This window comes from Rhyacophila brunnea, unplaced genomic scaffold (genome assembly GCF_057557595.1).
Source record: "Rhyacophila brunnea isolate RB1 unplaced genomic scaffold, BYU_Rbru_1.0 scaffold_22, whole genome shotgun sequence".
Lineage (NCBI taxonomy): Eukaryota > Metazoa > Arthropoda > Insecta > Trichoptera > Rhyacophilidae > Rhyacophila > Rhyacophila brunnea.
The window spans coordinates 6,780,657-6,794,535 of NW_028232882.1; the positions used below are offsets into that span (position 1 = coordinate 6,780,657).

The 13,879-nt window shown below is 37.5% G+C and overlaps 1 protein-coding gene across 1 annotated transcript in view; it reads left to right on the top strand.

Moving 5' to 3' along the window:
• Positions 1 to 13,879, top strand: part of l(2)k05819 (transmembrane protein 94-like protein l(2)k05819) — a 61,389-nt gene that overhangs the window by 260 nt on the left and 47,250 nt on the right. Inside the window, exons 2-7 of the mRNA XM_085949339.1 lie at positions 3,033 to 3,286; positions 4,463 to 4,570; positions 6,045 to 6,193; positions 7,931 to 8,083; positions 9,132 to 9,346; positions 10,301 to 10,514. Coding sequence (XP_085805465.1) covers positions 3,033 to 3,286; positions 4,463 to 4,570; positions 6,045 to 6,193; positions 7,931 to 8,083; positions 9,132 to 9,346; positions 10,301 to 10,514 — 1,093 coding nt within the window. The remainder of the gene's footprint in view (positions 1 to 3,032; positions 3,287 to 4,462; positions 4,571 to 6,044; positions 6,194 to 7,930; positions 8,084 to 9,131; positions 9,347 to 10,300; positions 10,515 to 13,879) is intronic.

Sequence of the window (13,879 nt, forward strand, 5' to 3'; positions counted from 1 at the left end):
CTGGTTAGTTGCACACTGATTGTATTTTTTTGTATTACAATATTAAATCTACATAATATTATCTTCATTCCTAATTAAAACATTTATATACAAATCGAGCTTTTCATAATAATTATGCTAGCTGGGTGTCTGTGATAACCAACCTTTTTAGAACCATCTCTTTAGCTAATAGATATTATGGACCAGAGAGATAAATTATAAAATATATACGTAAAGCAGAAGGCATTGACACACCTAAGTAAAGTGCCACTCTTAGGCTAAGGCCACATAGGTAGGTGCTTTGTTAGTGTTGAGCTATGTGCTATTCTTGTCTACTAAAAACACTACTGCCACATTGCACGCTACGTGCTTAAGCCGCGTTGACACGGTCCAAGTACGATCCAAGTACACTTGGATCGAATGCCATCCAAGTGACAGCTTCATACTATTTATGCCTATCCAAGTGCACTCGTATGAGACATCTTCATACTAATTGTTCCTATTCAAGCTACTTGGACCGTGTCCTACTCATCCGAGTTAACTTAGATAGGAATAAATAGTATGAAGCTGTCACTTTGATGAGACATCTTCATACTAATTATTCCTATTCAAGCTACTTGGACCGTGTCCTACTCATCCGAGTTAACTTAAATAGGAATAAATAGTATGAAGCTGTCACTTTGATGAGACATCTTCATACTAATTATTCCTATCCAAGCTACTTGGACCGCGTCCTACTCATCCAAGTTAACTTGGATAGGAATAAATAGTATGAAGCTGTCACTTGGATGAGACATCTTCATACTAATTATTCCTATCCAAGTCTACTTGGATCGTACTTGGACCGTGTCAACGCAGCTTTAGGTACAAATTCATTTGACATTTGGGAGCACTCAAGTCAACAACGATGTCACTCTCAAAACTAACCAGAAAGCTACTTCTCACAGAGAATTTTAGTTTAAAATTTCGAAAGTCTCAAATTCGAACTTGTGGGTGCATAATGTCAATTCATCCCATGCGTCATTATTCATAACCTCAAAATATGTGGTGTTTGACGTTTGTCATACTGAAGAAACATCCACCATCTTGCAAAATCACTAGGTGACACATTAAAAATAACTAACACATTTGTTCGCCGGGAGACTCACTAGGTGACTAATAATCACGTAGCGAGGCGTGAAGCGTGCAGTTTTGCCATTGTGATAGTATAGTGTGTCCGTTCGCTAGGATATGTCACCTAGCACGTGGGCCACCAAGCAAGGCACCTGCCTATGTAGCCTTAGCCACCACCCCTTTCAATGTATAGTCTCAAAATTTATCTATATTCGTAGCTAGTAAGTATAACATGACTGTGTAAATTTTAACCCTCTTTCTCCATATCGCCAAAAATATACTTGGAAACAGGCATGTAATTCACATTTTTCAATGAAGAAATCAAAAGAAACATACCTATGTAACACCAATTAATATTAATAAATATTATTATCAACTGGGGGTCAGTGGCTCACCCAAGGGGGGGGCCAAGGGGCCCTGGCATCCCCCAAACATGAAAATTATCGGAATGATTTTAAACATTGAAATTGAAAGCCAATAAACTATACCTTTGGGCTTAGACAAATAAAGACACGGCAAAAAAATGATTTGTAATAATTCTCCAGCACCCTTTTTAGAAAAATCTCTTAGATTTTAATTTCTAACACAAAAATTTCAAAACACTTATGTCAGGTTGTTTTAGAAACACAATCCCTAATTGAACTATCAAAAAATTCTCGGTGTCCACCCGAATTCCGGAGTGGTGTAGGTCATGGCTGGGGAGGGCTGACAGGGCTCTAGCCTGGGGGCCCGGCGTGTCGGGTTGACCAGATAAGTGAGATAAACACACATCATAAATTAGCTTTAATAGTAAAAAAAAGTCGCTTGCGGCGCTATTATACTTCATGGTCATGAACATTTTCAATTTCTTATATAATTGTGCAATATGTTTTATATACTCAGGTTTACTATATTTAGATACTCGACAGCTCCATTATTAAAGTAGACGTATTAAAAATCGCCAATAATCCCCTGTATAAGTACCCTTAATTTGAACTAAAACACAATTTGAAAAACCTTTAATGTAGTGTTTCACACTACCTTTAATCTTAGCGGTAGGTAGGGGGCCCGCCAAATATCCTAGCCTGAGGGCCCGTTTCAGGATGTGGGGATCAGTGTATAGGTACACCGAGTGCAATAGACAAAAGACGAAAAAGAGCCTATGGGACTAATTTACATTCTCCTCCTTGGCCCCCCCAATATTAAATCCTGCGTGCGCCACTGCTGGGGGTCGATGCACTGCTGGATGAAGGCATCCCTTAGCCCCGCCCTTTCGATACATACCTACTTATCAACATTTTTTTTTTCCTTTTTCCTTCCTGCACTTATTATTATATTATGTAATGCGATATCTAACAAAAAATCATAAATCTACTTCAATTTTAACAGTGGTCACAAAAATATTTGCGAAACGTCACCGCTCGCGAAACCGCAGTTGGGTATCACTGCTCTAAGTGGATAATAATCTAACAAATAATATAGTAGGAATCCCTACTAGTAAATGTGACAGAATACACATAAGAAAAGGTTGCCGATTACTAGCACGCCTAGACTTTCTTGTAGACTGTGTCCGGTATAACCGTAATGTACCAAATATTCTTATTCTAGAGTTAATATATCGTCACTGTTCTGGCAGAAGACACTAATTCGAAAAAATGACATATTGAGTTAGTTATACCAAAATGTTCCTTATTTCAAACTTTACCGTCTGGAAACCATCTTAATAAATAAACAGTCTTTATTTTAAAGTCATCCTTTTTACGATTACTTAATAAACTCACATGATAGATCATTTCAAACATTTTAACAACTTCAAAGTCAAATTACTCAAAACTAGTATTCTCCAGTTAGTGTGTTCTGCCAGAACAGAGACGATATGTTATATGATGCATTCCGGTAAGGAATCTCTTGTTTAAACAATAAGTCAATATACAATAATGCAACTTTATGTTTTTTCTCAGGTCATGGAAATTCAAAGCGATCGACCCTTCTAATCAAAATGCCCTTATTGTATGGCCGACGATGTGCATCGCCTTGCTGTACGGCTGCGCTCTCTACCTATCGTTCTGCGTGTCAAACTTTGACAAGATCGACTACTTTTTACCAATCGAGGCCACAATCCTATGGATATTGGTCTTTCTCAATTTATATTTAGTGTTTAATGAAGATAAGTTAAGCAAGAATGAAATTCCTCGGAGGATAAAGCATTCACTCGGTGAGTAAGATTAATATCCCGTTTACGCATGCATGGATTTACTGTTCACAGTAAGAAAATGTATGGGTAAACATGTATTATCCTGCAGTTGGCAAGATTGCGTGCATGAATCAGACAAGTTTGGAAGCTTTTGAATTTTAATGCGCAAGTAAGATCTGCGCCTGCGCAGGTAGAACGATACTGGCGAACCTGCCGGTAAAAAAACAAACTGCTCATTTTGAGGTTAACTGATTTTCAATACGTCCTGTCAAATATTATTATAAAATGACAACATCGCGCCTCGCTTACTCTTGAAAAATGAGATTGGAGAGACAGTCAGCACTTTTACGTGTAAACCGTTATTGTCATGATAGTTTAACATAAGCACTATTGCCTACAGTAAATCCATGCACGTGTACAGGCGCTATTAAACACACTAAAGCGGTGAAATCAAATATAAATTATTTTTTTTTAACGTTTTTAGTTTACACGTGCATGAATTTACTGTTGACAGTAAGTAAGTATTATCGCGGCCATAACAAGGAAATGTACGTGTATTATCCTGCAGTTGCAAGATTGCATGCATGAATGAATCAAAAAAGTTTGGAAGCTTCTGAAGTTTCATACGACAGTTGAGAATTTTTCGATCTGCACCTGCGAAGTAGAATGATAGCCGGCAAAAAAACGAACTACGAATGAATTTTGAGGTTAACCGATTTTTACTGTCAAGTAGTACCATAAAATGACAAAATCATGTCTCGCTCACTCTTGAAAAATGAGATTAGAGAGACAGTCAGGACTTTTGACATTGCTGCCAGTGAATCCATGCATGTATAAGGCGCTATTATACGTAGGTGTCATAATGTAAAAACATTCACCACTATAAAAAATATTTTTAAGAGATTCACCGTTCACTTTTTACATTTTTTATGATAATTTATAAAATGCCACGCTTTAAAACAATTTAGTATATCCACGAAGTTGAAGAAAATATATTATATATATGAATCAATCATAACGATGTCGAGACGATCCAATTGTTGCATGTAATTGCCAATCAAGGTTGACCATTGCTCACGACTAAGTCGTATGTAATCCTAACAGTACTAGATTGTCATTAAAATACACTATTTGCCTCTGTTGTCGGATTGACAAGGTTAGAAACTGTTGAACGTATTATGTTTCTTGTCACGGCAGATGAACTGGAGCGTGCGGCGCGAGAATGCGGGTGGAATGAATCAAACTATCCGCACCTGTGCGCTCCCTTCTCCCCTTGCGTCACTCTGCAGTGGACGTACAGGGATGGTGAGTAACTTCTAAGTAATTACACTCCACTTCACATTCTTTTAGATTCCCCAGGTATCATACTTACATGACTCCCTAATTCAGGGGTTCTTATTGCGGACGCAGGCGCATTTGAGATATAGGGTAATAGTAGCGGGGGACGCCGGATTTCTAAAAAAAAAAAAAAATTATCATGAATATTATGTGTTATAGGTCGCGCAATGAAAATTGAGGCGATCACAGATACGAAAGATTGTGTGTATTGGTGAATTTCTGAAGAATACAGTATTCTTTTACAGGCTGTTCCTTTTTTGATTAATTCAATTGCCTCTGTATGAGTATTCTGATCACCTTAACTCTAGTTGTGCTACCTATACCTATACCTACATTAATTGTTAAATTTTAGGTCAAAACTATTTCACCAATCACTTTTTTCATCTTTGGTAAATGTACAAGAGAATTTTTCACCAAATTATTTATCCAAAACTGTATTTTAGCTTTGAAAGGTATTATAGAACTTTCAGCAATATGTTTATTTTTTCCCTGAGGTTACGAAAGTTATCTAATTGTTTGAGTGTGTGACCTTTTGAAATGAAAATTTTTTTAATCTCTTCCAAAAGATCAAAAATTCGACCATGAGGTTTGTCCTTGCTTAACGCTTTCGCTGCTGAATAGATAATGAGATTTTAATTGCCCCCTTTAAAATGCACGTTAATTACATCGATCGGCCGCCTGGTCATTACGCGCCGTGTGCGTCTTCCGCGTCCAAAGTATTAACCATCTTACATCTGTATATAAAATAAGGGCATCTTGTTAGGAATAACATTTTTCAACGAGGGCTTTAAACATTTTGCTTGATTTAAGGGTAGAGTGCGAAAATTATAATTTGAAGTGTCATGGCCGCCGTCGTGGCGCTGCGATATATTATGAAAGGATTGTCAGTATTGTAGTTCTCGAAACAGCCACTTTTCACGTTAAACTTGCCGCAGTATATGTTCGAACATTGTTGATTATTTTCAGAACGACATTCATGACATCTTCAAATGATAATATATAAAGTGTGTGAAGGATTCATTTCCCTTGCAATGAGAAATGAATCCATTGCTGGAGCACCATCAGTAATAATTATTGCTGATACCTTGGGCGCATTAAAATAGCTCCGCGGATGCACATGCACACCTGCTTTAATTGATAGATTTTCAATATCAATTGATTTCATTTTATCTCTATATATTTCCCCATAAAGTGTTTGTTTCCCAAAAATTGGTATCTTTGTTGGTATGTATGCATAAGATTTGACATGGATATGATGTACTAGCAGGTTACCAACGAAATACATAGATACCACTGTACAACAACAAATCACTATTTTTTTTGTTATCTCAAACTATTCACTCTCTTCTATTCATGAGCCATCGTAAAGTGGTTGTGCCTTCTTTTGCATTTCACTGAATGAGAGAGGAAGGCTTAAATTTTGGCTGTAAATTAATTTCAGGGAAGGTGGTGAATCTCCCGTGGGCTCTATTGGTCCGCGGTGACATCATAGTGATGCGACCCGGCCAAGAATCGCCCGCTAGGTGTGAGTCAGTCGAGGATCCGCGAATGGTTATGCTGCCAAGGCAAATCTACCAACCGTTCACTACCGTGAGTTGTTACTTTTATCTACTAAAAAATATGTAATATGAATACAGCAATTTCACTGGTAGAGTGTATCTGGTTGATGGCAGTGGCGATGGGTGGAGGTAGGCTGTTAAGAACCGACATAAATAGTGTACACTAAACTTTGTCAGTCATACGTATCTGTTTTCATTGAACCAAGACTTCAATGTGTAGATAGTGTTTGTTAGTTTATATAATCCAATTCAACCCTGCCTAATCCAAGCCATTGTTTACATCTGTAATAATATTATGTATTCTTAATTCAATGAAGACAAATAAGTATGACTGAAAAAGTGTGCATTATTTTTGTCAAATTGCCCATAGCATACCTAAACTATTATGGTTTGGCTTAGGCAGGGTTTGATTGAATTTTAGATCTAATCAGCACCATTTGCAAATTGTATTGTTAGTTCAATGAAAGTATGACTGACAAAGTTTAGTGTGCACTATTTATGTTGAATCCTAACAGCCTTTCTCCACCCCTTCGCCACTGATATTACCTACTTTGGGTATTTGTCTTTTACGTACAATCGAACTCGGTTATTACGATCTCGGACATAGCGAGATCTCGGATGTAATGAGGAAACATTCGTTGACATTTTAGTTTATGATTTTCTCCCTACATTTATTCACTGTTATAACGAGCAAGTTATCGGATATACCGAGCTACAATATTGTCAAAATTTTCTTAAAACTGCTAATGTGTCGATCGTTTACAAACATTTCAACCCTATAGCCTCAATTACATTGAGCTTCTTTACGAGCTGTTTATTGGCGAATTTAAAAGTGGGCGATTCAGCTACTGCGATTTGATGATTACACACAAAACTTTCCATTCGCTGAGAAGCCACAAGCTAGCGACTATTTTGACGAAACGTAGTTCGTTTTTTTACCAGGAGGTTGCTACTGCGCAGAAGCAGTAGGCCCACACGCCGGCGTGTAGCGTGTAAAGTTGACCGGCTTTGAACTTTTCTCGGTAGAGTGTTTACAACCTGCTTATTAGCTTATTCGATGATTACACTGGGTGACTTTACAGGCAGATTGTAAATTTGCCAATAAACAGCTCGTAAAGAAGCTCAATGTAATTGAGGCTTAAGCAATAAAATCCGATCGGACTGGATGCCACCGGGGTCAAATTACGTTTATGACACTAGTGAAGTGTCTAAGTACGTACCTAATTGGTGTTTTCGCCGACAATAATGAAAAAGTATCCACGCATATGGTTGAAAAATCCAAGGTTTGTAAAGTCTGTAGGTACCTACCAGCGTTCATTACAATAAACAACTTCTTTTATGGTTATGAATGCCATCCTTGTTTCGGGGATTTTTATGATGGTTTTCAGATTTTTTATTTTCGTCTTTTTTTCGACTTTCTGTGTAATGTGACCACTCATTTATAAATACCTATTCTCTGATATAACGAGTCACGCTTATAACGAGCAAATTCAGTCGGTCCCATCTTCCTCGTAATAACCAAGTTCGACTGTGTATAGATATGTCAAAAAAACTATGTAGTATATAATATACTGAGTATCTTTGCGATTACGCGGATAACCTTAGTGGAAGAGAAGATGGAATAGATTTCAGTAATGGCAAGAGTACCATGCACAGTTGTCGTCATCTCATTTTAAAAGAAAAATATACTCCACTAACGGTGAACAATTTTGAATGATTTCTATTGAATTAGGTCAATTAGAATGTTAATAATTATTATTGGTAGCAGGGCAGAGAGACGTTCAATACTCCGAGGGTAACTCAGCCGCACAAGAACCGTCTTTTCAAGTTAACGGAGACCCCTTACATCTCCAACTTGAAGCTGACGCTAGATCAGGCTCTCAGCAGACCGGTCACTGTTCACAACAAACAGCGACACTTGGTAAGTCTAGTGTTTTGTTTTTATAACTGACCTTAAGGTGGCGATGTCTTTAATGCATCCTCCGGGAATCTTCGAGAATGTGCTCCGAAAGGGAAGAGCTTTTTTAGCTTTGGTTTTTGTACTATATAATAATTATTAATTAGAATCATTTATCTTTGTTAGCTCACCGTGCTCCTCTCTCCCATGGGCATTTTTTATTAGAAAGTCTCTGTAAACTCAGTCAATGCACACTTAAATGTTTGCCGACTTCAGTCGTGGGTATCTGCGGCCGAGTGATTCCCAGACGTAAAAAACTGCTGATGCTTCAAATACAAATGTAGGGCTTCGTGATACGCTCGATTAAAACCGAGTGTGATGAAAAAACCGACAGTCCAGCGAAGCAAGCGGCTTGTTTTGTTGCAATGACGTTACACGGAAATGATACGAGACAGTTGCCTCCTGTATGATAACTTCACTTCTCTATATGACCGTCAATACTAGAGGTGGCAAACTTTTTTGAGCTTGGATGACCAAAAATATTTGTAATAATGTAACGCAATCGTCGACGCACTGCTACATGGGCATGAGTGTCGCCAAACTGCACTCTACTCTGAAGATACTGCGACAGCATCAAAACTGTATTCTATAATATGTTTAAAAATAGTTTGTATTACAATTATTGATAAACCTCATTAGTTAAATTTAGCAGCGTCAAATTAAAAGTGTACAGTTGTACTTCTTTCATCGGTAAATGTATCTACGACATGTCTACATGCACGAATCTCAAACTTAGTAGATGAATAAGCTACCTAAATCAAAACAAACCTAATTTCAATCACTCGCGTGAAACCGTGATCTATTAACGAAGGCTTTACTACCATATTCATATTAGTAAGGCGTAGTATAATGTATGGCGACTCGCATCCTACAGACTCCATGTAGCTTGAAAACCGAAAAATATAGTCAATTTTCAACGAAACCGCCCTTCGAGTTAAAGTTGTTGCATTTTAATACTATTTAGAAATCAACTCGGGTTACATAATTTACTAATTGAATTGAATGAATCCAGGTGATGATCAGATGCATTGAGACATATGCTCTGCCGGCGACGATGTTCATCGCATTCCTGGCTATCAGCACTCGCCACTTCTACCTGGACCACCTAGTGGGCAGCTCCCATTGGAGCAAGGCCTTCCTCTTGCAGATCGTAGCCACTACCCTGCCGCTGCTTCCCACTGTCTTCCCATTTGTCTGGACCGCTCTCAACATCTACGGCATGTCTAAGTAGGAACATTCAACAAAATAATATGTTATTAATTTTACTTGGTAGAATTCGGTTAATTATATGATATTTGAATTATGTTGATAGTTGTTTTGGGTTATAAACCATCCTCAAAATGATCTAAAGATGACTCATCCTAAAAACTCACACAGTGAAGATCTCTGTTAAATTTATCTAATTCACGCATTGCACACAGCAGTGGCTTAGATTTCATTTGAATCGGTAGGGTGAGTTCGAACAGTTGTGAATAATAAAAAACCAATCCTCATCTATTAAGAAACGTCCACACTTTATATATCAGGATGCTCTGTCTGAAAGTGGAAGTGTTACCTTTTATTATTTACTGTTGTTTATATATTATATTAATAATGACCGATGAACCAAAATACTTTCATTAGGAATAAATAAGCTTAATTCTAATGGATTTAAATTTTGTACTATTCCATTTGAGTCATTTTTTGCGACCCGGGTTTCGCCTTTCGGCATCTTCAGGCGCTGTGTATACTCAACAAAAGGCAGACACAAACTGACAACGAACACTATTAACTCCAACGTATATAATAAATCAATACAATAAAGTAGGTAAAAATTTATCAGATCCAATAAAAAATTATATATAACAAACAAATTATGAATAGGTGAAATAAGCGTATAATAATTATTCGTCAAACCTAACAGTATCATTAGTAATTATAAACAATAAAAATACTACGCTCAAGAAGTGTAAAATTGTCCATTCTGGGAACAATCGAAATTAATGGAGTTAACTAATGAGATATATCTATGATATCAGTCTTTGAAAGTTATTAGTACAACAATTACGCCAAAACATTAGCAAAAAACGACTCAAATAGAATAGTACACAACTTAAATCCATTAGAATTTAAATTCAAATTCCATCAAGTACCTTCGGTCGATAGTATTAATATTATAAATAAGCCGGTTTCCCGTTTCAGATTCAAACACCTACTTCAGAGTTCAACAGGGCAGCCGGTGCACAAATCCACATCGCTGTCGGAGGGAATGAGCAATCCTCTCTTGAATTGCCACGAAGATAACTCCAGCACTGGTGACACTCACTTATGGAAGACCTTTGTTAATATTCTTCTTGGACGAGAGAATTTTGTCACCCGCTCAGCCAATATTGTACAGGTCCTCGGATCAGTTACCGTGAGTCACTCATTAATGCTCATAAAGCGAGAATCAAATTGAGATGCATGTCGCCTACTGTCACGTCGCGGTGACAAATTTAGTCTGTGGTTTCGTCATCATGCTAATTTCAATTAATTTTAACACTTTCTGCGTGTGCGTACGTTAAAATTACTTGCGAGATGACATCCATAGATAATATTTTGAACAGAACCCAACCTGCAGACGATAGATAATAGACAACATTCTTATAGAAAATACATAGTACCAACCGCTAAAAACAAGAAAAAGTGATTTTGACACGACATCCGAAAAGTGTAGGCATGTAGAAGATGATAAAAATGTTCATTGAGTCTTGCAGGTGTCGATGCAGTGCAGTTCAACATGAGATGAACTCATTGTTGTTCTGGTGATTTTGGCAGATTTGGCCAACTGACAATGTTCGTTTAAAGATTCAAAATGTGCTACGGGATGGGAGCATCAGTCTGATAACATTTTAAACACCAAAAAAATGACATTACACCATTTTTTCCCATAGTGGTAGCTTACTGTGATATCACGTGTTAGTAGGCGACATGCGCCTCAATTTGATACAGTATATTATTATTTTTTTATTTTATTTACTCATTTAAAAAAAAAACAATAATGTTACGCAGTTCATGATTTTAGTGCTAAGTGCTACGTTGAAATAGATCTGCTGGGTTTTTTAATACATCTTTTGGAGTAATATATTGTTATTCGACGCTTTTCTAACGGTGCTGCTTTACAGTAGCGAATCATGGTACTTTACGAAGGTTCAGAACAACCGTATACTGAACTTCGAGAAGAGATGTTTGCGATAGATAGTGGGTGTGCGGCGGTATGACTTTAGGAGTAATAAGGATATAAGTGGAGAGTGAAGAAGCGACGTTGGACCTGGCTCGGCCACGTATTGCGAATGCCAGAACAGAACGTCAACCTAGCTTGTCTTTTTTTCAAGCCAACAGAATTCCGGTGTCCTGGTAGGCCGCTAAATACTATCTATAGAGTGTATACGGCTGAGCTACAGGATGCTGGTATGATCTGGAACGATGTAAGAAGACTGGCTAGCGACAGGGATTCTTGTGGTATCCATATGCTCCAACTAAGGGGCGTATATGGCCGAAGAAGAAGACATCCTTACTTTTTCTTTGTTTCCATGATCATAAAGTCAGACGAAGAGACATGCGCTAAACAAGATGAACTCAGCGAAGCAAGCTACGTGCTAGGCCAGTAATAAAGTGTAATGTCTACCAGAGAAGGGCTCGACGAGCCACCATAGTTTATCCCCGTAGTCTTTTAACTCCGATTTCCATAAACATTGAAATTGCCAAACTGCCTCAATAAATTGCTCCATGATCGCTTCCTTCAAGTGACGATGCAACACTACATTCGTACGAGATAGCGGCAAAGTATGGGAGGTGGAGGCCAGCTTAGCTTCGTTCGAAACTCGCAACCGACCGGGTGACGGCAAACCCACTCGACTTTGTTTAGCTTTCATTGATCATGGTGGAGGCACAATGAAAAAGACCCTTTGCTTTGTGAGTGAAGCTAATCTAAATTACAGGAGATCATCATTATCGGAGTATTCGTTATCCGAGTCCCCGCAGTTACGAATTTGCTGGTAAATGCAAAAAAACTGTAAAAGCACAAGTGCAATAGCTCACAGTCGTCAACTGTCATTTTCAATCCCACACACCTACGCTATTTCTGTCTTGTTCACATGTCTTTTTCTTTTCTAAACGTATCCCAATTAAACCCATTTACTAAGTAATTTTGGTCCCCGTTTTAAGCGGATTCGCTTAAGAGGTATTTTTTCGGTCACAATTAACCTCGGATAACGAGAATCCCCTGTAGTACTAACGTAACTTGGTTCGCGGTGGAGATTCAGCCTAAAAATTCTCCGGTATACTCATCTCAATTATGCAAGCCTTTATTTGATTACTCATCTTCTTCTTCGTCGCAAACATCTGTTTTCGAAGCTCAGTATACGGTTGCTCTGCGGGTCAGAATGCAAGCGTCGAATAGGCGTTATTTAATTTTGACCATTGGCGGCTCTTTGCTAGATAATTTGGGAGGTCAGTTTTAAATAATTTTATATTATTTTAATTTGCCTTTTCGTTGTACACTTAAAAGACGTATAGCAAATTGGCTTTTTATACATTATAAAAGAATTGCTATAAATTGTTAGATAGTTAGATTAAAAAGATAGGTGCCTACTTACCCTTCAAAATAATGTCTATTTTCACATCAAACAATCAAAAATATTTAATAAAAACTCCGTAGCTTTTTAGCTTCATTTTTCATTAAACTATCACTATCAGAAAAAGTGTTGTGTACTGTTATGAAATGGCGGGATCATTTATATATAAACACTTTTTATATGTCCACTGATTTTATTAGAAGGTAACTTTTATGATTGATATAGCAGATTACATTTTAAAGGGTAACATTTATACAATGGTTTAACTGTTTAACACAATGAATGCAGTCGATGCGTTTTAGTCAAAGGTTGTATTTAAACTAAACTAAAAAGCTATTTTTGGTTGAGTACTATAATATTACAAAACAAACAATGACATTGCATATGAAACTTTCAGACAACAATAGGAAGTTTGAAATAATAAAAATATAAAAAGGTTAACCTGATAAAAATAATATGGTTGAAACAATGCTTGGTAGGTAAAACAAAACATGCTCGATGAAATCGCGAGGCAATAATAATTAATAACAGAACAACGTTTTATACCTGTTTCCTTTAACACACTGAAAAATGTATTGTTATCTCTTTCTCGGACAATGACGAAAATCTTGCCTATGCTGCGTCAAAACAAATTTAAAAAAAGACTGGCGAAATGTGTGCTTTCTCCGTTTCACATATGGAAAATGAGAGAGAAAGAGAAATATTTAGAAATATTTTATCCCGGCGTATTCCCAAATGACCCAAAGTATAGCGACCGAGCGGATTCCATTTGTTTGAATTTTATACACACAGTTCGTCCGTCCGTGTGCATCTCGCCTTGACGTGTTAGCCGATAATTATTATAATACATTGTACCTACATCTTAGATTATAACCTACATAGATTGTAAGATGTTTATTTTTGGAGGGTCATTGACCAAATGACCTAATAGACCAGCCGCCATTGGTTTTGACTGAGTACAATCGTGAGTCTCGGACACTCCGCATCGAGTTGAATGTTGCTCCAGCCATTCCCATTTGGATAGCGAGTTCTCTCTGCAAAATGCCATCCCCAGGTATTTGAAGCTGTCGACGCTCTCAATGTTTTGCTCGTCGCTCATCAGAGGGAATTCTGGATGGTGCTGTTGCATAAATAGCATAGATTACTCATCACTTGAACGATAATC